The sequence below is a fragment of the Eulemur rufifrons genome, chromosome 29, assembly GCF_041146395.1.
Source record: "Eulemur rufifrons isolate Redbay chromosome 29, OSU_ERuf_1, whole genome shotgun sequence".
Lineage (NCBI taxonomy): Eukaryota > Metazoa > Chordata > Mammalia > Primates > Lemuridae > Eulemur > Eulemur rufifrons.
The window spans coordinates 10,993,868-11,019,433 of NC_091011.1; the positions used below are offsets into that span (position 1 = coordinate 10,993,868).

General features: G+C 57.7%; 1 protein-coding gene across 2 annotated transcripts; it reads left to right on the plus strand.

Moving 5' to 3' along the window:
* Nucleotides 1-738: 738 nt before the first annotated feature.
* MYO1G (myosin IG) lies at nt 739-19,116 on the plus strand. Of its 2 annotated transcripts, none has more exons than XM_069461550.1 (22): nt 739-892; nt 2,806-3,014; nt 3,208-3,301; nt 4,209-4,374; nt 4,617-4,670; nt 7,642-7,752; nt 8,018-8,134; nt 8,715-8,939; nt 9,048-9,193; nt 9,544-9,658; nt 9,807-9,977; nt 10,204-10,274; nt 11,384-11,458; nt 11,643-11,775; nt 12,493-12,659; nt 13,035-13,242; nt 14,865-15,088; nt 15,640-15,784; nt 17,034-17,138; nt 17,372-17,485; nt 18,714-18,868; nt 18,949-19,116. In XM_069461550.1, exons 1-22 carry the CDS (start codon nt 798-800, stop codon nt 19,103-19,105), a joined length of 3,057 nt encoding a protein of 1,018 aa, XP_069317651.1. In that variant the 5' UTR covers nt 739-797; the 3' UTR covers nt 19,106-19,116. The 2 variants fall into 2 exon arrangements, with proteins under 2 accessions (XP_069317651.1, XP_069317652.1); XM_069461551.1 differs by having other exon boundaries at nt 798-892; nt 7,642-7,743.
* The last annotated feature ends 6,450 nt before the right edge of the window (nt 19,117-25,566 follow it).

Sequence of the window (25,566 nt, forward strand, 5' to 3'; positions counted from 1 at the left end):
TCCCATTTATCCCGCAGTGATGCTTCAAAGAATGCTATTGCCGGTTCTCCACTCCAGAGGCCTGGGCATTAGGATCTTTTTACATTTTTTTTTTTAATTTATAAAAAAGTTGTTCATATAATTTCTTTCTACTTTTAGTAGAGTCGGGGTCTCGCTCTTGCTCAGGCTGGTCTTGAACTCCTGACCTCGAGCGATCCAACCGCCTCAGCCTCCCAGAGTGCTAGGATTACAGGCGTGAGCCACGGCGCCCGGCCTGGATCTTTTTACATTTTTGTATTAAGGTACAACATACATACACAGTGAAATTCATCTAGTGTTCAGCTCTGAGTTGACAGACACATACAGCTGGGTGGCCAAGACCATGTCAAGAAATCTTTCTTTAAAATCCCCCAGGTGACTCTAACATGCTGCCAGGGTTGGAAACCAACCCACGGAGTCTTGTCTACTGCCTGGGGTAGACGGGAGCTTCCAAAGGAGGCCATCAAGGAACCCTCCAGAGCTGGAGGACCCAGGGTCTGGTACCTTGGCCCTGACATGCAAGCAGATCAGACCTAACGGTCTGTGGCCAGCTGTGGGGCACAGGGACAGGAAGCAGGGCTCAGAGCACCTCGCGGGGAGGGAACAGCAAGTGGGGAAGGCAGCCCCTCCCAGGGCCAGAACCCACTTCCTACTTTACTACAGCACTGGAGGAGGCTGTCAGGGGCTGGGCCTCCCCCGGCCCTCCCCTCCCCTCCGCCCTCCTGCCGGCCGGCATAGGAAGGTGAGGCAACCTGGCCTGGGTGTTTCCAGCTGGCAGGATGGAGGACGAGGAAGGCCCGGAGTACGGCAAGCCCGACTTTGTGCTTTTGGACCAAGTGACCATGGAGGACTTCATGAGGAACCTGCAGCTCAGGTAGGCCCAGGGCAGGAGGCTCCAGGCTCCCCTCCTCCAAGGACCCCACCCCTCATCCTGGCAGAGACCCAGACACACTGGGCTGAAATGAGCACCTCACAGCACTGCCCCAGGGAGACGGGAGGAGACCAGGAAGCCCCGTCCCCATCAGGGTTGGCCAGTCAGTGCTGGAGCTGCCCCACCCCCACCCCTGCCTCCCACACGGCCCAGGTGCCTTCTGCCGCTTCTTTCCTGCTTGGACAGATGGGCACTGGGCGCTGGGGCCAGGGCTGGGCCCCCCTCCCAGCCCTTTCCCGACAGTTGCTGCTGCTCCCTCCCTGCATCTCCCTCATGGGACCTGGCCTGAGCCCAGGACTCTGAGATGAAGCAGGCAGGCCCCACCCTGGAGTCCAAAGCATCTCACAGCATTGAGGTGATGCTCGGGTGGGGCACATGAGGTGCCACAGGGCACAGCTGGTAGAAGTGACATCAGAGTCCAATTTGCCATCAAGGGGGGTAGGCAGAGGGCAGGAAGAGCTCAGGAGGTGCGGGCATGGCACATTGGGTGGCCGTGTGGGCAACTGGGCTTCATGCCCTGACTCCCAGGGAGGTGCGGGAGGCGCCTGCCATGTGCTTGGGAAGCTCCCTGGGGAGAGCTTGGGGACCAGGAGCCCCACTAAGCACAGGCATCAAGAGGCTGCGAGCCTGACTCAAGGACAGGTGGGCTAGACAGGAAGTGAGCTGAGCACTTTGTATAATCCTAATACTTTGGGAGGCCGAGGTAGGAGCATCACTTAAAGTTAGGACTTCAAGACCAGCGTGAGCAAGAGTGAGACCCCGTCTCTACTAATATAGAAAAATTAGCTAGCACTGTGGGATGCACCTGTAGTCCCAGCTACTCTGGAGGCTGAGGCAGGGGCATCGCTTGAGCCCAGGAGTCTGAGGCTGCAGTGAGATATAATGATGCCACTGCACTCCAGCCTGGGTGACAGAAGGAGACCCTATCTCAAAAAAACAAAACAAACAACAATAAAAAAACCCCCTGAGTTTATGAGACAGTCACTATCATCTCCATCCTGATGATAAGGGTGATGAAAGCCCTGAGCCCCAAGAGATGGGTGACTTGCCCCTGGCCACGTAGCTTGTAGGACGGCTAGAGCTGGCCCCGGAACACCCACGTCAGAAGTGGTCGAGAAAGAAGAATCCCAGGACGGGGCCACTAGGGGACAGGGTGGGTCCCACACATCAAGGAGAGCTGGGGTCTGAGGGGCAGGCCACCCATCCCTCACAGGGGTGGAAAAGTCAAGAAAGGGGTGAACACAGGCCCCAATGGTGACCGGGTTTTTGAAGAAGTCTGAGGATGTGCCAGGGGAGGGGTGGCGGCCGCCAGCCACATTCTGGGGGAGCACAAAGACAGCAACAGCAGCTCCTGGGCAATGTTGCCCCCACGCCCTCCCTGTTGTCTGGGTGGGGCTGGGCGGGGTCCCCTTCTGTCTGGGTTCCGCCCAGGCCTTGAGACAGGAAACAGCATGAGGCCCCTCCCTCCCTGCTAGCCCTGCCCTTTCCCTCACCCCGGCTCCCCACCAGACCCCACCCCATGAGCCAGCCCTGTCTCTGCCTCACCAGCATGGTCTTGGGCAAGTCTGTCCCCTTCGTAAAATGGGTGGTCACCATTCCTGTGACCTCAGGACCCCCATGGAGAGCAGCATGGACCCCAAACTCTACACCGAGGTTGGGGCAGGATCCGCATGGGAGTTCACCCAGGATGGCACCAGGAAGACTCAAGGCCTACATCACCCCTTCTCCCTTCTCCACTCCCAGCCCCTCGGATGGGAGTGCTGGCTGACGGGCCAGGGCCCAAGGTGGGCTGTGGGCAAAGCCCCATGTGTCCCTTTAGCCCTGTGAGTGCTAAGGCTTGGCTCTGCTGTGTCCAGGTTCGAGAAGGGCCGCATCTACACCTACATCGGCGAGGTGCTAGTGTCCGTGAACCCGTACCAGGAGCTGCCCCTGTACGGGCCCGAGGCCATCGCCAGGTACCAGGGCCGTGAGCTCTACGAGCGGCCGCCCCACCTCTATGCCGTGGCCAATGCTGCCTACAAGGCGATGAAGCGCCGGTCCAGGGACACCTGCATCGTCATCTCAGGTACCTGCCCCTGCAGCCAGGCCCCCCAGCCTCAGCATCCTTGTTTGTAAACATGGGGGGACATTAGAGTATCTGCTGTGCCCTGTGTGGCCCCAGGACCCTGCCACACCAGTCCTAGGGGTGGGGTTGGCACAGGGAGCGGGTTGAAGGGGTGCAGGCCGGTTGATTCTGCTGACTCCCGTCTTTCTGGCAGGGGAGAGTGGGGCAGGGAAGACGGAGGCCAGTAAGCACATCATGCAGTACATCGCCGCTGTCACCAACCCGAGCCAGAGGGCCGAGGTGGAGAGGTGAGCTCCAAGGTTCAGCTGCGGGCCTCAGCACAGCCGGGGCTGCAGTGCGGCGGGAAGGGCCTGGCACCAGGAAGTGAGAGATGGGAACTGGAGCCCAGCTCAGGCCAAGTTCAGTGGGCTTGTCCGTCAGGAAGGTTCCCGGTAACTCCAACACACACAGAGAGGTAAGACAGGCTGACCTGCATGAAGGGCACTGGCTGCCAGCTGGGAGGAGGCGGCAGTGATAGGTAGGACATGGAGAAGTGTAATAGGGCCCAGAGATGCCCGGAATGCCTCCTGGACAGGGCAGTGGGCACCCCACTGGGTATTCCATGGAAGCCTAGAGAAGCTGGCAGGCTCCAGTCAGGACGGCCCAGCATGCCAGGTGGGAGTGTGGGTGACAGCAGGAAACCAGGAAACCGGGGCTGACCTGTTTGCCGACTGCTCTCCCTCGGGGGCCTTGCAGAAGCAGCTTCCTGTGTCAGAACCCATTTCTTCCTGTTGAGATGCGACAAGGTGGGATTCAGACGGGACAAGCAATGTCAGTTCCCAAGCACACGTGGCAGGTACCACTGCACACCCCTGCACTGGAGGTCCAAGGCCAAGTGGTCAGACCAGCTCCCCAGGCTGTAGCTGAGGCCTGGGAGGGCAGGCGGTGGCCATGAGAGGCAAAGACTTGGGCTTGGTGCCGTCCAGGCCCTGTTGAGCACAAGCCAGCCTGGCGAGTGCGTTTCCCAGCATCTCAGAGGCGTGGCCGTCACATAGCCCAGACTCCGCACTGGCGAGGCTGGGCCCTGGCTCCTTCTCAGCCAGCTCCTTTATCCATTCCAAGAGGCTGGGATTTCTGAAAGGAAGACTCCGGTGGGGACGCTATTCTCCAGATGAGAGGTCTTTGCCTTGAGCCCTGGCCTCTCTGCCCCCACAGGGTCAAAGACGTGCTGCTCAAGTCCACCTGTGTGCTGGAGGCCTTTGGCAATGCCCGCACCAACCGCAACCACAACTCCAGCCGCTTTGGCAAGTACATGGACATCAACTTCGACTTCAAGGGGGACCCGGTCGGAGGACACATCTACAGCTACCTGCTGGAGAAGGTGGGCAGGTGGGCCGAGGAGATCCCCATGGGGAACCCTGGCTGAGACCAATCCCAGGCCTGGGGACCCTGATGCTGCAGGTCAGGCAGGCCAGTCTCTCCCTGTGGCCCTTCTCTGGGCCTGGGTCCCTGTGGCCAGGGCCCTCTGATCTCCAGCCTGCCCTGCGTCTGGGAATGCTCAGATAGGGTCCCAAGAGGCAGACCCCTTCCCAGGCCTGAGTCCAGCTGCCTGTCTCTTCTCAGTCTCGGGTCCTCAAGCAACACGTGGGTGAAAGAAACTTCCACGCCTTCTACCAGGTGAGCCAATGAGGGAAGGGGGAGGAGGGAAAATATAGGGTGGGAGAAGAAGGCTGGGCCAACTGGTGACCCTTCCCTCCTGCCTCAGTTCCCCTACTGTGCCCCACTGCCCCTCACTAGCCCATGGTCCTCATTCCCTGCCACACACGCCAGCCATCACCCCATGCCCCACAGACAAGAGGGAGTGAGCTCCCTGAGCACAAAAGCAGGATGTCCCTCCATCTGAGACACTTGCAGATGAGGGCTCCCTGGGACACAAATACTGTCTCCATAAAATCTGGGCTCCCTTCTGAGGTAAAGCTCCTTGAGCAAGGGCAGTGTCTCAGGGACTCTGAGCTCCCCATGAGATGGCAGTTCCCTGGGACAGGGAGTCCCTTCACAGACTCGGAGCCCCAGTGCAGTAGTGCTCACTGGGACACAGGCAGTACCTGCCATCTCTGCGCTCCCCATGAAGATGGGAGCCCCACAAGAGGAGGGCAGCGTCACCATACACTCTGAGTTCCCCGATTAGGTGGGAGCTCCCTGGAACACAGCAGTGTCTTTAGGGACTCTTAGTTCCCTACTGAGATGGGAGCTCCCTGGGACATGGGCGGTGTCTCTACATACCCTGAGCTCTACATAGGTGAAAGTCTCTGGGACACGGGTAGTGCCTTTAAGGACTCTGAGCTTCCTACGGAAGTGGGAGCTCCCTGGGACACAGAGAGTTTCTTTGACAGACTCTGAGCTCCCGTGAAATGGAGCTCTCTGGGACACTGACAGTGTTTCTACAGTCTCTGAGCTCCCCACTGCCGTGAGAGCTCCCCGAGACTCCGGCATTGTCTCCAATGACCCTGCCCCCCCCACTGAGGTGGGAGCTCCCTGGGACATGGGCAGTGCCTTTACGGACTCTGAGCTCACCTTGTGGTAAGAGCTCCCTGAGACATGAGTGGTGTCTCTACAGACTCTGAGCTCCCCATGAGATGGGAGCTCCCTGGGATGCAGGCAGGGTGTCCACAAACTGTGAGCTTCCCACTGAAGTGGGAGATTCCTGGGACACGGAGTTGTTCCACAGACTCTGAGCCTCCAGGCGATGGAGCTCTCTGAGACACAGACAGTATCTTTAAGGACTCCGAGCTCCCCACTGAGGTGGGACATGGATGGTGTCTCCACAGACTCTGGGCTCCCTCTGAGGTAAGTGCTCCCTGTGGAGACTCGGGCAGCATCTCCACGTACTCCAAGGTCCACACTGAGGTGAAAGCTCTCTGGGACACAGGCAGTGTCACTATGGACTCTGAGCTCCCCACAGTGGGAGCTTCCTGGGACACAAGCAGTGTTTCCACGGCCTCTGAGCTCCCGCGGAAGTGGAGCTCCCTGGACTCCTGCAGGATCTCCACAGACTCTTACCTCCCCACTGATTTGGGAGCTTGTGGGACATTGGCAGTGTCTCCACGGACTCTGAGCTCTCCATGAGATGGGAGCTCTGTGGGATGTGAGTGCGGTCTCCATGACCTATGTGCTCCCCACTGAGGTGGGAATTCTCTGCGACACATGGAGCGTTTTCACAGACTCTGAGCTTCCAAGAAACAGAGTTCCCTGACACAGACAATGTCTTGAAAGACTCTGAGTTCCCTACTGAGGGGGGAGCTCCCTAGAACAGGGGCAGTGTCTCCACAGACCTTGAGCTGCACACTTAGATGGGAACTCCCTCGAACATAGGCAGTGTCTCCACAGACCTTGAGCTGCACACTTAGATGGGAACTCCCTCGAACATAGGCAGTGTCTCCACAGACTCTGGGCTGCCCACTCAGGTGGGAGCACTCTTGGAGACAGACAGTGCCTCTACCCACTCTGAGCTCTCCCTCGAGGTAAGAACTCCCTGGGACAGGGGCTGTGTCTCCACAGACTCTGGGCTCCAACTGAAGCAGAGCTCCATGGAACATGGACAGTGTCTCCACGAACTCTGATCTCCCCACTAAAATGGGAGCTCCCTGAGACATGGGCAATGTCACCAAGAACTCTGAACTCCCCCTGTGGTAAGAGCTACCTGGGACACAGGAAGTGTCTACACCACTCTTCTATGAAGTGATTCTCCCTGGGCCATGGGCAGTGTCTCCACAGCCTTTGAGCTCCCACTGAAGTGGAGGTCTCTGGGACTCCTGCAGGATCTGCACAGACTTGCCTCCCCACTGGCGTGGGACCTTTTAGGTTTCGCGTGGAGTCTCCATGGAGTCTGAGCTCCCAGTGAGGTGGGAGTTAATGGGACAAGGGCCGTGTCTCCATAAACTCTGAGCTCCCCAGGAGTCTGTGTCTAGGGCAATGTCTGCAGGAAATCTGAGCTCCCCACTCAGGTGGGAAGTCTCTGGGACACAGGCAGTGTCTCCGTAGACTCTGAACTCCCTTCTGAGGTACGGGCTCCCTGAGACAGGGGCAGTGTGTCTTCCGACTCTGATGCCCCCACTGAGGTGGGTGCTCACTGGGGCAGGGATGGGGTCTCCATGGACTTTAAGCTCTTCAGTGAGGTGGAGCTCCGTGGACATGGGCAGTTTCTCCAGGAACTCCGTGCTCCCGCTGAAGTGGAGCTCCCTAGGACTCTGGCAGGATCTCCACAGACTCTTGCCTCCCCATTCATGTGGGAGATCTGGAGACACGGGCGTTGTCTCCGGGGACACAGTTCCCCATGAGGTGGGGTCTCCCTGGGTCTAGGGCAATGTCTTCACAGAATCTGAGCTCCCCATTGAGGCGAGGTCTGGGAATAGGGGTAGAATAGAGGCAGTGTCTTCCCGGTGGACTCTCTGCTCCCGCTGAAATGGGGCTCCTTTGACATGGGTGGTTCTTCACAGTCTCTGACCCACTGAACTGGGAGTTCACTGGCTCACTGCGTTTGCTGGAAGGAAGATCATGTCTGTTTGTTCTCCTGCCTCTGGCAGGGAGGTGGGAGGTGGGGGGTCCTGGGAGCTTATTCATATAACTAAGGGATCTCTTTGTCCTCTAGTTGCTGAGGGGCAGTGAGGACAAGGAGCTGCATGAACTGCACTTGGAAAGAAACCCTGCTGTGTACAATTTCACACGCCAGGGAGCTGGACTCAGCATGGGTGTGCACAGTGTGAGTGTGAGAGGCACGGGAGGCTCAAACTGGGCTTAGTTTCAGGTCCTGAGTGTGGTGGCAGGGAATGGGCAGCAATCATCACAGGCCAGGATGTGAGCCATGCAGGTGAGTGGCGAGGGTGCTCAGGCTGGAGGGAAAATGGTTCAGGGAGGGGATAGGGTGCAGGGGTGAGCAGGTGCTTGGGACAGAAGAATCAGGGGTGAGGGAGAGCAGGTGTTCTGGGCCCAGTGTGGCTTGGGGCAGTGAACTCCTTCTCCCCCAGGCCTTGGACAGTGATGAGAGGAGCTACCAGGCAGTGATCGAGGCCATGAGGGTCATCGGCTTCAGTCCTGAGGAGGTGGCGTCTGTGTATCGCATCCTGGCTGCCATATTGCACCTGGTGAGGCTGGCTCTGAGGGCCTGGGAGGACCACCACCCCACAGGGGCTTCCTGGCTGAAGTCCCTGCAGGGAGGAGGAGACTAGTCCCAGATACCCCCGTGATGTGGCTGAGCTGACTCCCTGCCCTAAGGAAGCTGAGTTGCTTGGACGCGCCTGTGTCAGCGTCTGGTGGAGAGCCCTTTGTTAGGGCCAGGGCTACTGGGCACAGTAAAAGTGAGTGTCATGCAGACTGCCTCTAAGTGCAGTCGTGGGTGAGCTTGTGGCTCATGATGCAACGCCATTTGGCCACAATTCTCTGAGTGGCACAAGGAGTAAGTAGTGCAGAGCTTCTGCCACTGCTGAGGGGATGCAATGGTGTCCTTCACATATCGTTTGGATGTGAGGCCTTGGCAAAGGCTCTGATGTGCCCTTGACCTCCTCATCTCTGGCTGTGTCTGTGCCTGTGGTGACCAGCCAGGAGCTGGGCCCCACCATGTCCACGTCCCCTGTCTCCCTTCCTCCTCCCCGTCCAAATCCATCCAGGCTCCTTTGTCCAAGGAGTCCAAGGAGCCTGGACTGTTTATGGTTCCCCCATCACCAGGGAAACATTGAGTTTGTGGAGACGGAGGAGGATGGGGGGCAGAAGGACGGCCTGGCGGTGGCTGAGGAGGCACTGGTGGACCACGTGGCTGAGCTGACGGCCACACCCCGGGACCTGGTGCTCCGCTCCCTGCTGGCTCGCACCGTGGCCTCGGGAGGCAGGGAGCTCATAGAGAAGGGCCACACTGCGGCGGAGGCCAGCTACGCCCGGGACGCCTGTGCCAAGGTACGCCGGGGCAGGCAGAGGGAGGGAAACCCAGGTGGCCTTTGCAGTGGGGGCCGTGGGGGGGGACCAGGCCATCTGCAGCAAAACGCAGTGTGCTCCTGCCCCCAGGCTGTGTACCAGCGGCTGTTTGAGTGGGTGGTGGACAGGATCAACAGCATCATGGAAGCCCGGGACCGGGACCCTCGGCGTGACGGCAAGGACACAGTCATCGGCGTGCTAGACATCTATGGCTTTGAAGTGTTCCCTGTCAACAGGTAGGTCCCCACCTCTGACCCCCAGCTTCTGTGGCCACTTAGTCCCAGGCAGCTCACTGGGGCTGGGAGGCAGGAATGTCTGAATTTGTCCTGGTCCCTGGGCCCCACCAGCTTTTGGTGCCCTGATGGAAGGCAAAATTACGGGGCTCACTTCTCTGGGTTGTGACCAAAGTCCACCAGATCATGCCTGCCGGAGGTGGTGTAGGGCGCGTAATCCACAGGGAAGCCATGCGACGTCCTGGCACCAGACCCCTCAGTGAGCATCAGGGGAGCCTTTAGGGGAGGCACTGTCTAGTACCGCTCGCTCCACAAGAGTGACAGCCCCTCTGAACCGCCATGCCCTCCCCCAGCTTTGAGCAGTTCTGCATCAACTACTGCAACGAGAAGCTGCAGCAGCTCTTCATCCAGCTCATCCTGAAGCAGGAGCAGGAGGAGTATGAGCGCGAGGGCATCACCTGGCAGAGTGTGAGCACCGCAGCCTGGAGGGGGGTGTCAGGAGCCCCTGTGAGGAGGGGCGGCCCGGGTTGGCCTGGTGGGTGCAGAGTGAGGGGTGGCAGAGGGGAAGTGGCTGGGAGGGCCTCGGGAGCCTCCCTGCTGGCTGCCTCCACCCCAGGTCGAGTACTTCAACAACGCCACCATTGTGGACCTGGTGGAGCGGCCCCACCGTGGCATCCTGGCTGTGCTGGACGAGGCCTGCAGTGCCGCGGGCACCATCACCGACCGCATCTTCCTGCAGACCCTGGACACGCACCACCGCCACCACCCACACTACACCAGCCGCCAGGTGCCCCCAGCTGTCCCTGCACCGGCACAGTGGGCTGGTGGGATCTGCCCTGCAGGCACCATGCTGCCTTTGGCTTGTGGGGCCTGGGCGGGGACCCAGCTTTAGCGCCATTGTCTTCACTGTGGTGGGCTTCTCTGCCCCAGTGGGATGGAGGCAGCACTACCCCCTCCTGCAGACCCCCACATACATACACCTTCTGTGACTTGGCCTTGGCCTGTCCCCACAGCTCTGCCCCACAGACAAGACCATGGAGTTTGGCCGAGACTTCCGGATCAAGCACTACGCAGGGGATGTCACGTAAGGAACTCTCTCCCTCCTGGGCCTTCCCATGGGGCACCGTTGCATGTATCATGGGGCAGGAGCACCCCAGGGGAATGTCTGGGAGACAGGATATCATTGCCTCTTCTACCAGCCCTGTCCCTTTAAGACACTGACAACCTGCCCGTCACCAGATTCACGAGTGAAGTGCAGCAACCCCTGGTTGCGTTCATCTGGTCACCTCTAACAGATACCTGCGTCTAATGTCTGGGCCCTACCCCATTCCACCATCTGCTGGGGGGAAGCTGCAGGCTGGCGAGGTCGGGGTGCAGGGGGCAGAGGGGGCCAAGAGTCTGCATTTCTAACAAGCTCCCGGGTGAGCCCTCACTGTGTCCTACGACGATGCTCTGAGTACAAAGGCATGAGGTGTCCTTCAGAGATTGTCACAGTGATGATTGATTTATGTGTTGCTCCCCTCGTCCCAGAGCAATTTGAGGTGACTCACAGAGAGGTACAAGTGCCTCATCTGAACTTCTCAAGGAGAGGAAATAGATTAGACAATAGAGACAAAGTATTCAGATGTCAGATCTGCTCACAAAAACCTGTTAGTAAAAATCAGAGTCTTTACAGGTGGAGCCAAGACTTGGCACTGCGCTTTCTAGCGGTGCAAGAAAGAGGCAGCGACTCTGAGGCTCTCAGTGCCCACAGGTTAAAATGGACCCAAGACTCAGGAGTTCCTGCTCATAACTGTGGTCACTGATATTTATCAGAGCTCAGTAGGTACTGTTCCAAGTACAGTTCCAAGTACACTGAGGCACAGAGAGGTTGAGTGGCTCACCCACGGTCACAAAGCATGCACGTGGGAGAGCCAGGACTCGGTGCTAGGGCATTTGGCTTCAGAGCTGAGGGCCTAACCACTCAATTCGTCTTCCAGGAGAGAAGTTTCTCCCGAGTGAGGGAGTCTTAGGTGATGAAGGAGAAAGCAGGTGTGCGGGGAAGGGAAGGGGAGCCAGGCAGCAGGGAGAGAGAGACTGTCTAGAACAGAGCAGGGGAGGAGAGTGGGGCCTTCTGGGGGTTGTCAGCACTCTGAGGGGCCCAGAAGCCCCCGCCCTAGCTGCCCTCCCCTCACCGGCCCTGGCCTCTGGCAGGTACTCTGTGGAGGGCTTCATTGACAAGAACAGAGACTTCCTCTTCCAGGACTTCAAGCGGCTGCTGTACAACAGGTGAGCACAGCTAGCTGAGCGTGCGGGCACCGGAGGCCAGGGCCCCAGGACCTTCAGAGACCCTGGGGTCTGACCCCACCCCCCGCACCTGACCAGTGGAGAGCCTGAGGCTCAAAGCTAAGGTTGGGGTGGGTGAGGCTGCTCTCCCTTGCGGGGTGGCTGGGCATGACACTTATGTCTGCAGCACGGACCCCACCCTACGGGCGATGTGGCCGGAGGGGCAGCAGGACATCACAGAGGTGACCAAGCGCCCCCTGACAGCTGGCACACTCTTTAAGAACTCCATGGTGGCTCTGGTGGAGAACCTGGCCTCCAAGGTACACACCACCCCTACCCCGGCCCTTCTGGATCCTTCCGTCTGTGCCTTGAGTACCGAGTAGGGCCCCTAACCACCTCTGCACATCTTGGGAGCCAGGGGGAGGTCTTGTCCTGTCTGTGTGAGCCACATCTGCTCCAGCTGGGGACCCCACCCACTGCACAGGTTAGATGTGGGGGCTCAGGGGCTGGGCTGAGGCCTGATCAGCCAGATTCGAACCCAGCCTTCCTCGCACCCCACTGTCTCTTGGGCAGGGAGAGGCCAGGGGAGACCCTGCTAGAAGCTTGGCTTGGCCCAGTCCAGCTCCTGCCAAGAGCCGGGGACTCTTCTGCCAGCTGGGGCCAGAGGGACAGGAAACTGGCACTAGCTTTCTTGGGGAGCTTTGTCCCAAAGACAGAGGGGAACCGGGTCAGGGGGACATGGCAGGACGGGTTTAACAATGGAACATCCAGAGACGTCAGCCCCTCTCGGAAGGAGAAAGGAAGGAGAGAGAGGGTGAGGCCTGTTCCTGCTCCACCTGGGCTGGAGACCGGGTCTGGGCCCGGCCTCCTCACTGGCCCTGCCCTGGCGCTCTGGGCTTCCAGGGCCCTTGTTCTGCTGTGATTTCCATTGTCCCCAACTCTCCTCCTGGCCTGGGACATTGGGGGTCGGAGAAGCCCCCAGCTTAGGGCAGGCCCCACAGTGCTTGGGCCCCTCCAAGTCCCCTCTGTCCCCACAGGAGCCCTTCTACGTCCGCTGCATTAAGCCCAACGAGGACAAGGTGGCCGGGAAGCTGGACGAGGACCACTGTCGCCACCAGGTCGCATACCTGGGACTGCTGGAGAATGTGAGGGTCCGCAGGGCTGGCTTCGCTTCCCGCCAGCCCTACTCTCGGTTCCTGCTCAGGTACTGGCACTCCACGCCCATGGCTCCGTGGGCTGGATCCCGGGGCGGAGTCTGAGGAGGAGGAGCGGAGGGTCCCTAAACAGCACTTCCCAAACATCGACACAAGGGAGAGCTGGCACGCTGCTGGGTCAGGACACCAAAATGTCTGTGAGGATGTGTAGGAAGGCATGTATGTGGGAGGACATGTGTGGGAGAACATGCGTGTGGGAGGACACACATGAACACAGGTGTCATGGCTGCTCCAGGAGCATACCGGGAGGATTTCAGCCCCAGGGCTCTCAGCACCCCTCCCGTCTCCCAGGGGTGGGGCGGGCAAGGCAGGCCCATGCTCCCTTCCCAAGGCCTGGCCCCCACTACCCTATCCTGTGGTGACAGGTACAAGATGACCTGTGAGTACACGTGGCCCAACCACCTGCTGGGCTCCGACAAGGCGGCCGTGGGCGCCCTCCTGGAGCAGCATGGGCTTCAGGGGGATGTGGCCTTTGGCCACAGCAAACTGTTCATCCGCTCACCCCGGACGCTGGTCACGCTGGAGCAGAGCCGAGCCCGCCTCATCCCCATCATCGTGCTGCTGCTGCAGAAGGTGCAGGGGGGGGAGGGGACACCATGGGGGGGTGGCGCATGCGCTTCAGGGGGGCCACAAGCACACTTACAAGTTCCACGGGAGTCTCTGCTTGACGGAGACAGGCCAGGAGTGAAACTGACTTAAGCAAAAAGCATGGATGCAGTTGAGGCACAATCATCCTGTGGCTACCAGCTTCAGGCCTGGTTGGATCCAGGTGCTCAAAACAAGGTTTCCAGGTGCTCCGTCTCTCCTGCCCTCCTTCTTTCTTTCTAACTATTCATTATGAAAAACTTCAGACTTGGAGAAGAGTATCCAGCATGGTGTATAATCTCCCACACTCAACTGCCCAGCTTCAACCGTGTCACCTCACAGCCAGTATGGCTGTGTATGGGGGCTGGCACCTCTATCCCAACAAACGATTGCAACCATAGTCATTTCAGTATGCATTTCCACAGGATAGGGATTCTTTCCCTTCTCCCCGTAAGTTTTTATTTTGGAACAATTCAAACCTACAGAAAAGTTTAAATAAGCTGTTCACCTGGATTGCTGCAAGAGTGCTTCTTCCTTGCCTCCCCACTCTGTCTCTGTTTCTCTCTCTGTCTCTCTCTCTCTCTGTCTGTCTCTGTCTCTCCCTCTCTCTCTGTACACACACATTCGTACATGTATCTATGAATGTTTTTTCCTGAACTATATAAAGCCATGACACCCCTAAATACCTCAGCAGGTACAAGAACAAGGACATGCTCCTTTGTAACCATGTTAACATTAGCACATTCAAGAAACTTAACACTGATAAAACAACAACCTACATATCTGAGCATCTAATGTGTAGGCCATATTCACATGTACACAGTGGTCCCACCACTACCCATCACATCTTCTAGAAGTCCAGGATCCCATCAGCGATCACATCCTGCGACTGTCGTGACCTCTGCCGTCTGCTCTAACGCACAGGGGCTGTACAGCACCGCCATCCTGGTTTAGAAAGCTCGGACTACTTGTTGCTGTCAATTCCCAGTCAGTGCTCAGACTTCCCCAATTGTCTCAGGATGGTTTTCTCAGTCTGTTGAGCTCAGGGTCCATACACTGTGGTCCGTTGCTGTATTGCTGACGTCTGTTTAAATCTGTGGGTCCACCGACGGCCTACCTTGTAGGGTTTCCAGTCTGGGTTTTGATGGTCGCATTCTTGGGGTATCCCTCTGTCTTGGGATATCCTAGGAATTGGAGACTAAATCTATACCAGGCCAGATTCCAGGCAGACTCATTAGCAGTTGCCCTTGAAGGTGGGAAACCACCTTCATCTGTCCCCACCTCTCTTCTCATGTGAGCTTTCTCCCTGGGGGGACTTGAGGGTCCCCACTGGTGCCAGATCCCAGCTTTAAAAGCCTGTAACAGGCAAGCAACTCCTTCCCAAGAGTCTGCAGAGCTTGGGCAGGGCTTCCCTGGCATCGCTGGCCACATGCCCATCCAGGAACCAACCACCAGCCAGGCGGACATGGCTCCTGGGAGCCAGGGGGTGGGTCGGCCTCCCTGGAGACACGCAGGGGGTGCTCCCTAAAGGCTTAGAATCAGAGTTGGGGTTAGGAGGCCAGGGCCTGGCTGGGCCTGACTGTGTGTCCCATCCCTCCCGGCCCACCCAGGCTTGGCGGGGCACCTTGGCGAGGCGGCGCTGCCGGCGGCTGAGAGCTGTGTACACCATCATGCGCTGGTTCCGGAGGCACAAGGTGCGTGCTCACCTGGTTGAGCTGCAGCGGCGATTCCAGGCTGTGCGGCAGCCCCCGCTCTACGGCCGCGACCTTGTGTGGCCGCCACCGCCCGCTGTGCTGCAGCCTTTCCAGGACACCTGCCACGCGCTCTTCTGCAGGTACTACCCTAGCACACCATGCTTTCCCGTTCAGCTGGCAGCCACTGACTACCTCAACTGGTCGTCCTGGCCCCACAGTGCCCAGCTGGGGGACACGCCAGCCCCCTCGATAGGTGGGAAGGTGGTGGCTGTGCCACATTAGCTAACTGTCCACATCCCACAGTTGGTGGCAGAGCCCTGACCGTGCTGAGCACTGTGCTGGGCATTTGAGGTCTAGAGCCACAGCCTGCAGGGGGCGGGTGGCCATTCGGGGCTGGGGAGTGGAGGGACTCTGCATCGGAGCGTGCCCTGAGGGCTGAGCAGGAGTTCTCCAGAAGGAGGGCCCAGAGGAAACAGTGTGCTCAGAATAGGAGGGTGTTGGGCAGCTGCAGGTCTCGGGGTCACTTTCTAACTACAAGCATTAAGCTCAAGGGGCTGAGGCCAGACAGGCCAGCAGAGGTTGGGCCACGAAGGGCAGCCGGCACCAGGCTAGGCTCAGTGTCCTCCTGGGGAAGGGGCGTGGGAGGGCATTAACGCACAGGGCTTCCGTCTCACTGCCCACCCTCTCCCAGGTGGCGGGCCCGGCAGCTGGTAAAGAACATCCCCCCTTCAGACATGGCTCAGATCAAGGCCAAGGTGGCTGCCATGGGGGCCCTGCAGGGGCTGCGACAGGACTGGGGCTGTCGGCGGGCCTGGGCCCGAGACTACTTGTCTTCTGTGAGTGCCGGGTGGGTCTGGGGCTGCTGGGGGGACGTGGGCAGCCGGTGGGGGCTCAAGGCTAACACTGCCTGGGTGCCCTCAGACCTCCTCTCTCAGGCCTGGGTGGTCTGTCCTGTTGACTCTGCCCCTCAATCCCCACCCCTCTCCCTAAGAGTTCATCCCTGAGGTTCAAGGGCTTTCACCTGGCCCCATCTGCCTAGGTTTTACTGGCCAGCTCTCAACCTCTCCACCCCAGCCCTGCATTCTCAGGTACAGCTGTCCCCCCCATGTTCTCAGGTACAGCCGTCCCCCCCCATGTTCTCAGGTACAGCCGTCCCCTCCACCGTGTTCTCAGGTACAGCCGTCCCCTCCCCCCCATGTTCTCAGGTACAGCCGTCCCCCCTCATGTTCTCAGGTACAGCCATCCCCCCCATGTTCTCAGGTACAGCCGTCCCCTCCACCGTGTTCTCAGGTACAGCCGTCCCCTCCCCCCCGTGTTCTCAGGTACAGCCGTCCCCTCCCCGCCATGTTCTTAGGTACAGCCGTCCCCCCGTGTTCTCAGGTACAGCCATCCCCCCCCCGTGTTCTCAGGTGCAGCCGTCCCCCCATGTTCTCAGGTACAGCCATCCCCCGCCGTGTTCTCAGGTACAGCCGTCCCCCCGTGTTCTCAGGTACAGCTGTCCCCCCGTGTTCTCAGGTACAGCCGTCCCCCCATGTTCTCAGGTACAGCCATCCCCCCCTGTGTTCTCAGGTACAGCCGTCCCCCCCGTGTTCTCAGGTACAGCCATCCCCCCCTGTGTTCTCAGGTACAGCCGTCCCCCCTGTGTTCTCAGGTACAGCCATCCCCCCCTGTGTTCTCAGGTACAGCCGTCCCCCCCGTGTTCTCAGGTACAGCCGTCCCCCCATGTTCTCAGGTGCAGCCCCCCAGCCAGTCACTCTCCACTTCAGCCATGAACAGCTTCTGTCTGAGGGGACATGAGGCCACCTGCCCCTGCCCTCTGGAGAGCTCTCTCCAGAACTCCACAGGTCCAGGCGTGGGCTGGAGGACCAGTGGCCTGTGGGGACGGGGGTGGAGCTCGGGGAGGGTGGGCCTCAGTTGCAGCCTAGAACGTCAAAGCGGGCAGTCTGTGCCCTCGGCCCTCGTGGCGCCCAGCACTGCTTAGCCAGTGCCCACGTCCGTGACTCAGTTTCCTGAGGCCAAGGGTAGCTGTGCTCACGCATGGAGAGCTGCCATCCAAGCAGCCCCCTCCCCTCCACCTGTCCTCAGGCCACAGACAATCCCACAGCATCGAGCCTGTTTGCTCAGCGACTGAAGACGCTTCAGGACAAGGACGGTTTCAGGGCCGTGCTCTTTTCCAGCCACGTCCGCAAGGTTAGAGGCTTGGGCGGGGGAAGCTGGGGGTACAGGTGAGGGGGCCGCTCAGGAGAGACTGTAGGCAGCCCCAGCCCAGGCCTAGTTGCTGCTGAAACTTCTGAAGCCATCAGCTCCAGCCCAGTCAGTGAGGAGAGGAACCAGGGAGGCAGGTGGGAGGGACGACTGGGGCTTCCTCCCCGGGCGGGTGACGGAGGGCAGCACCAGCCTGGACCCGGCCCCTTCCCCCACAGGTGAATCGCTTCCACAAGTGCCGGGACCGGGCCCTCCTGCTCACAGACCGGCACCTCTACAAGCTGGAGCCCGCCCGGCAGTACCGCGTGATGCGGGCCGTGCCCCTCAACACGGTGAGCACCATGGCGGGGTCGGGGGAGGACGCACGTGTGGAGCATCTGTGAGGGGCACTGCTGGGCTGAGGGAGCCCTGTCCTAGCCTCCTCCCGTCCTGCCTACCTGTGATGGTCTGGCGCATCCCACAGCTCAGCTGATGGCAGCAGCCCTGCAGAAAACCCTGCGGGGCCTCCCATTGCCCACGGCGTGGAGGGTCTCAAGCCTCACCTCATGGCTGCCTCACACACCCACACTCTCACGTCCAGCCAAGCCAAATGGCCCCTCTCCCCACCTGTGCCCATCTGGGGGTCTCCTGCCTGGGCATGCGGGGCCCACCCAAGCCCCTGCACGTATGCAGTGCCGCCTGCGGGATCTCGCCCTGTCTCTCTTCTGCCTGCTGCGGGGATCTGGGGCCCACGTGCTCCCTTGCGTGGCAGCTCGATGTTCCCACAAAGTCCCTTTCCCGCAGGACAGGGAACAGCCCGGGGCAGGGATCCGGGCTGGATTCCCTCTGGGTCTCCCACGCAGTCTGGGGTCCTATACCTGCCAGAGTAGAAGGGGCTGTTGGTGCCGAGCTGTCTGATACAGCAGCTGAGAGCCAATGTGGCTGTTTGCGTGTAATTAAAATGAAATAAAACTAAAAACTCAGGCCAGGGATGGTGATTCCCACCTGTAATCCTAGCAATCTGGGCGGCCGAGGTGGGAGGATCCTTTGAGGCCAGGAGTTCAAAATCAGCCTGGGCAATAGCGAGACCCCGTCTCTACAAAAAATAAAAAGTGTAGCCAGGTGCAGTGGCACGCTCCTGTAGTTCCAGCTACTAGGGAGGCTGAGGCAGGAAGATCGCTTGAGCCCATGAGTTGGAGGCTGCAGTGAGCTATGATGAGGCCACTGCACACCAGCTTGGGCAACAGAGTGAGACCCTGTCTGGAAAAAAAAAAAAAAAAGAAAAGAAAAGAAAGCCTAAAAACCTAGCCACAGGTGCTCAGTGTCTGCCCTGTTGGACAGCAAGGATCTAGAATCACTCATGGCAGAAAGTCCTATTGTGTGGTTCCTTGCTCAACTTTCCCCTTTGTCAGCAGGGACCAGAAAGGGAACGGAGGTGGTGGAGGGGGCGGGGACGCGGTGGGGGCGGGGAGGCTGGGGAAGAGCTTGTGGGGTAGTTCCCAGAGGCAGGGGGCAGGGGGCAAGTTTGGTGGGCTGGGCTGCTGTCCTCGGGCTGCACCCCAACCCCATCTCCCTGCTCAGGTGACAGGGCTGAGCGTGACCAGCGGGCGGGACCAGCTGGTGGTGCTGCACGCCCGGGGCCAGGACGACCTGGTGGTGTGCCTGCACCGCTCCCGGCCGCCGCTGGACAACCGCGTCGGGGAGCTGGTGGGCGTGCTGGCCGCGCACTGCCAGGGGTGAGTCGGAGTTGGGCCCGGGCGCAGGTGGGGCGCGGGGACCCCGTCAACGGCCACCCTCACCCCTCCTCCTGCTGCAGGGAGGGCCAGCCCCTGGAGGTCCGCGTCTCCGACTGCATCCCGCTGAGCCAGCGCGGCGCCCGACGCCTCGTCTCGGTGGAGCCCCGGCCGGAGCAGCCAGAGCCCGACTTCCGCTGCGCCCGCGGCACCTTCACCCTCCTGTGGCCGAGCCGCTGAGCCAGCCCGTCTGCCTCGCTCCAAGTCCCCGCAGCTGGCGAGGCCACACAGACGGTGGCAGCCTAGTCACCCTGCCCCAGAGTTCACACAATAAAGATACTGAATCTGCGCAGTGCGGCAGGTGCCTGGGTTGGAAGAGCTGTCCCTTCCGTCCCACATGGAGGGGGCCTCTAGCCACCCAGGGTGTGGCTCAGCCTGTGCTGGCCCCGCCTGGGCCAGTGTCCATCCAGGGTCCCCTGCTTATCCCCCTGGGATTACCCAACTGGAGAAGGAGGCCCGGAGCCCAATCTGGGGTGGGGTGGCAAGACCTGGTCCTCAGGCACAGCCTAGGGACAGGAGCGGTGATTTAAGAGGAAGCCTTCTTCCCAAAAAGCAATGCCTTTTATGCCCTGTACTGCCACAGCAGGCCTCTGACCCTCTCCAGCCCTCCCCACAGGATTGGTGTCCTAGGGTCACCTTTGGGCAGGGCTGGGTGAGCACCTGGGGACACACAGCAGCCCTGAGGGCTGTCACGGGGTGAGCTGCTGGGAGCTGGGACCCAGAGCTGATGCTGTCCCAGCTGCTGGCTGTCCCTGTCGCTGCTGCATGTAGGTATCTGGGAGCCAGCAACCAGAGATCTGCTGAGCAGCCCAAGCCTCGCAGCACCAAGGAGCACGGCTTGTCCCTAGAAAAACACTCAGAAGGAGGCCAGGGTGGACAGACACCTCCCCACTCTGGCTGCCTAAGTCCTTCTTCAGCACATGCACACCCAGCCCCTCAGTGCCTCAGCTCTCTCTCTTTCATCCCTGGTGTCCCCCCTACTCTCACAGCTGCTCTTTCCTTCTTGCTATGGGGCACCCTAAATTCAGGGGGCATCCTCACTTAGTTTGCCACTTTGGTGTGTGGGGAGATTGGTGTCTGTCACTATGGCCCCTGGGTGGCACTTGAGGGCTCAGGACCATCCAGCCCCTTCTACTAAGAAGCCTCTGCTTGCTGAGGCTTCCCCGTCAAATGGCCAGGCATCTGCAGGTGCTGGAGGTTGGGTCACTTCCCATATGCAGGTCATGTCTGGCTGCTCCTGCTCAGGGGAGAGCAGCTGTCTCTGAGCACAGCCTGGAAGCCCCTGGAAGCCTCCACATAGCCAGCTCCGAGCTTCTCCCCAGCTGGGTGGCTTCAGGACTGGGCTGGGCAGCTCCCTCGCAGAGCAATCAGATATGAGGGTCCCTTTCAATCGCACAATCCTAAACAGCCCTGGACGTTAGGTGGGTCCCCTGCCCCTTGTGGATCACCTCGTCAGAGAGCCCTACATTATCCACCTGCTTCCTGTCCAGCACTGGGCCGGGTGGAGAGCCAGACCGCCTTTGTAAAAGCTCCCTCAGATCTTTTGGAAGGCCCACCGCCACCAGACTGGGGGTAGTGCCTTAGTGAGCGAGTGACAACTTCAGGGGAAGCCCAGAGTGGGGGATACATCCAGGGTCCAGCCTGCCTGGGGCCACTCCCTGCCTAGGCCCAGGGCCTTGAGGGGGAAAAGGTCACAACTGCCAAGGTAGTTCCTGGGGTTGTGAGGTCCAGCCCAAGGAGTGGGATGACATGCTAGGAACGGGGAGGTGACAGAAGCTGGTGTCCGACCCTGCGTCACACAGTTCACAAACATCACATATCACTTTCACAAACCCTCACGATGAGCCATGGTCGGAGTTAGCAACATCACCCCAGTTACTGGAGAGAAAGCAGGTTCCATGACTCACCTGAGGCACTGAGGAGTGCCAGGACTTGCAGGGCCACTGTCCCCAGATGCCTGCACCCCCATGTCACACCAACACAGTCATTTTGCAGAAGGGGAGTGACACCTGAGCATTGACATGTGGTCAGCAGCTCCCATCAGCATCACCTTGGTCCGAGGCCAGCTCCCACCCACTCATCCCGGCCCATCCCCATTTCCTCTCAGCAGAACAAGTTTGCTAGAACCTTCCCCCCAAGTTGTAATGAGGACTACCTGAGACAGTGTGGGAGGATGTCATGCATACAGAGGCGATCCCTACTCTGGGATGCAGGAAGAGGTCATTCCGCACGTGGGCTTGGGGGGCAGCTTCCCTCACTGGTCTGGTCCCCAAGCAGCCCTGGGAACATCATAGCCATCTGCATTTTGCAGACAAGGAAACAGAACCATAAAGGTGATCTTTTTTCTTTTTATTTTTTTTTAATTTAATGTTAAATCAGTCTTCTCTCAAAAAATGCTTAGATTTAATTCTTTTAAATTATCCTTGCATACATTCCTGCCCCTTCTTTATTGAAATATAATTCATACACCATAAAATTCACCATTTGAAAACCTGCAATTCAGTAATTTTTAGTATTTTCATAAGGTTGTGCAACCAGCCAACACCACTAATTTTAGAACTCTTTTCATCACCCCACGAAGAAACCCATACTCATCAGCAGTCACGCCCCATTACCTCCCCTCACCCCAGCCTTGGCAACCACTGATCCACTTTCTGTCTCTACAGGTATGCCTATTCTGGTCATTTCATATAAGTGGAATCATACACTATATGGCCTCATCTGTCTGGCCTCTTTCACTGAGCATAGCATCTTCACGGTTCAACCGTACTGTAGCATATATCAGTACTTCACTCTTTTATATACAAATAATATTGTTGTGTGGATATTCCACATTTTGTTTATCCATTCATCAGTTAATGGACATTTGGGTTGGTTATTAAGAGTGGTGGTGCTAGAAACATTTGTGTACAAGTTTTTGTGTGGACACACATTTTCATTTCTCTTGGTATGTGTCTAGGAGTGGAATCTCTGGGTCAAATGCTAACTCTGTTTAACTTTCTGAGGAACCACTAGGTGGTTTTCCAAAGTGGCTGTACTATTTTACATGCCCACCAGCAATGTATGGGGTTCCAACTTCTCCATGTCCTTGCCAACACTTGTTCTTTTCTGGGTTTTGGTGTTTGTTTTTGCTTTTTTTTTTTTTTTAATAACCATCCTAAAGGGTGTGAAATGGAATCTCATTGCAGTTTTGATGTGCATTTCCCTGATGACGGATGATGTTGGACAACTTTTCATGTGCTTATTGGCCATTCATGTATCTTCTTTGAAGAAACATTTATTCAAACTTTTTCAACATTTTTAAACTGGGTTGTCATTTTATTCTTGAGTTGTAAGAGTCCCTTATATGTTCTGGATACTCTGCTACTTTTTTATAAGTGTTGACCTAAAAGGAAGAGGCTGAAGCACAAAATATGATTTAAAGAGTTTACTTGAGCCAAAGTGAGGACAGTTGCCCAGAAGACTCAGATCCAAGTAATCCTGGGTATGAGCTCTGCTCAGCCTTTGTTATCAACAGGTTTTTAAAGGCAAAAGGGGGGCCAGGGAGTGCACTGATACAAAGTTGTTTGTCACGAATTCTCTTCAGTTTGCAGAAGTAACATTGATTAGTGATTGGCTATACGTTGTTCAGCTATAGGGTGCCGGTCATAGTGTCTGGTGCAGCATGGCTGGGTTATTTATAGCTGCTGTAGCAATAGCAAGCGGTTTCAAGAGATGAATACGTAGCTCAAGGGGGAAGTAGGCTGTGATTGCTGTCTCAGTTTCGTGTCTCTCTGGGCCTGATAACTTAAGAGGACTCTCATTCCTCAACTAAAAGTTTTCTTTTCTCACAAATAAAAAAGCAAAATTTGTTTTTATATCATATGTAGAGTAAAATCAGAGTCCCACTAAATATTAGGGACAGACCATCACATGTATGTCTTAAGCACTGGGAAAAGATCCGCTTCTCAACCCAAAACCAACACTTTGAGAGCAGGTAAAAGTCTAACCCAGTGTTTCCCTTTTGGCTTGTGAGCTGGTGGTTCTGCCAATGAGCCAGCAGAAAGGGAGGGTGACTTGTGTGAGCACCATTTGTCTCAGACAAGGTGTGTGCCGTGAGACGGCTCATGGGCCACAGGCCATCCTCCAGCGGTCACTGGGGTGCTCCTTCTCCAAGCAGGGAGCAGCTGGCTTTGGTCCTATTTGCTGAGACTCCCTCCTGCCCAACAGTGTGGGCGCGGAGGGGCGAGTGCCATGGCCAGACAGCGGGTCCCATGGCCATGTGGGCACATCTGCACTGTGGGCGGGCACGGCCAAACTCCCCATCCTCCCCAGAAACCACTGCTGAGCCCCAGAAGAGACAGAGCTTTGCCCACACTGGGAAGCATGCTCAACCCCTCCCCCAGAATGCAGCAGTGTCTTCCGGAAGCTCTGTCATGGCCCACACTGATGCTCAGCCCCAGGGGCTCCTGAAGAATAGATGGAACAGAGGTCCCTGGCCTGCTGTTCCTCCACTGCAGGCCTGAAAGCCACTGAAGCCAGAGGCCACCACAAGCATAGTGCCACATTGTCCCTTCCAGGAGCCCAGGCCCAGCCTTGATGGGCAAGACAGATCTAGGGATGATGCAGCAAGGCCCTGGAGAGAGGGTGCAGGCCAGGGAGGTCAGAAACAAAGTGTGCTGCAGAATCCATGTTCTCTGTCCGATATGTAGAAAGAATGAAATGTAAAACTGAGAATGCTTATATCTGGCTGATGGGATTACAGGCAGGCAGTTTCTATCCTATTTTGGTAGGTGCGTTCCTATTTTTCCCTAAATTCCTACATCTACCAAGCCATGCCAGCCTGTGGGTGGCAGGGCACAGAGCAGCTGCAGGCTGCAGGTTGTCTGTGGTCCCAGGGTCCCCCTCGCACTGAGCTCTTGCTCGGTAGGACCACAGCATTTCATCGGGGGTGGGGGGTGGAGACCGGCTCCTGTCTTGAAAAAGCCATCCAGGACTGTGATAAGCAGCAGGCTGGAGGAAGGCAGCTTCCTGTTGACCCTCACCCACCCCTCAGGCTTGCCAGCCACAACTGTCGCCTCTGCCACGTCTGTGAGTTGGCAGATGGTACTTTTCCAGGATGGACTTGGAAATTCAACCTGGCTATGGTCAATGTACACATGGCAGGTGGGAATCGGCCTCATCTGTGGCCTAGGGGGCAGGAATCAGGAGGTGGAGTCCTTCTCAGGGATGCTCCACCTCCAGCACCTGGGGGGCAGTCCCAGGGCACCAGCTCCACAGAGCAGGGGCTGGGAGAAGTCCTGAGATCACAGGCCTGCACAGACCACCTGAGTAAACACCCAACAGAACCAAGCTGAACTCTTTGTTTTGCCTGGGGGAGAAAAATCCTTATAGGCTACAAAAGGTCAGAATATTCTAGAAATCAAATCTGAATGAGCATGACCATCTGTTCAGTTTAAATCTTCGCTGAGCTGAGCAAACAGGAGAGCAGTCCTGTAGATGGAGACACCGCACACATCACGAGGTCCATACCATGGCAGTGTGGGCTTAGCTTCCCCAGCTCCACGCCCCATGCACCGTTCATTACCTTGCCCCGTTTGTCAGAAATAAGAACGTGCCACCGAGCAATCAATACATTTCCCAAGTGAACAAAACAGGCCAGAAACCTTACAACCACCTAGCCCTTCCTAAGCAATGAGCTATGCTGAGTGTTCCTCCCCAGGCAGGGCTGATCCACCACACCAACATGGCCCTCGCCTGGGCAGAGAGGAATTGGCCACAGCTACCACGAGGACAGGCTGGGCATGGAGGTGAGCGCGTGGGGCCAGTGAGCAACTTCTGGGTGTGAAAACCCGTTACTCTCAGGAATGCAGCCAGGGACAAACAGCGAGGTGGGTGAGACGGGAGCCAGTGTGGAGTGAGTGACAGACCGGGCACCAGAGAGTGGTGCGGGGGCTTGGGAAGGTCAGGTCAGTCTGGGTGATTGTGACCCTGCTGTTCAGGGCTTATCTGGAAAAAATGTGTTCTTGGTAGAGGGATGACACTGTGTTTTAAATGTGTTCCCTCGGCCGGGCGCGGTGGCTCACGTCTGTAATCCTAGCACTCTGGGAGGCCGAGGTGGGTGGAACGTTTGAGCTCAGGAGTTCGAGACCAGCCTGAGCAAGAGCGAGACCCCATCTCTACTAAAAATAGAAAGAAATTATATGGACAGCTAAAAAAATATATATATAGAAAAAATTAGCCGGGCATGGTGGTGCATGCCTGTAGTCCCAGCTACTCGGGAGGCTGAGACAGTAGGATCGCTTGAGCTCAGGAGTTTGAGGTTGCTGTGAGCTAGGCTGACGCCACGGCACTCACTCTAGCCTGGGCAACAGAGTGAGACTCTGTCTCAAAAAAAAAATAAAATAAAATAAATAAATAAATAAATAAATGTATTCCCTCAAAAATTCAGGTGTTGCCAATGTGCTGGTGCTAAGAGGTGGGGCTTTTAAGAGGTGATTAGGCCACGAGGGCACCTTCCTTATTAATGGAATGAAGGCCCTTACGAAAGAGGCTTCATGCAGCATTCAGCTAGCTCGCTCTCTTGCCCCTCTGCCTCCTGCCATGGGATGATGCAACAAGAAGGCTCTCACCAGATGTGGGTACCTTGATATTGGACTTCC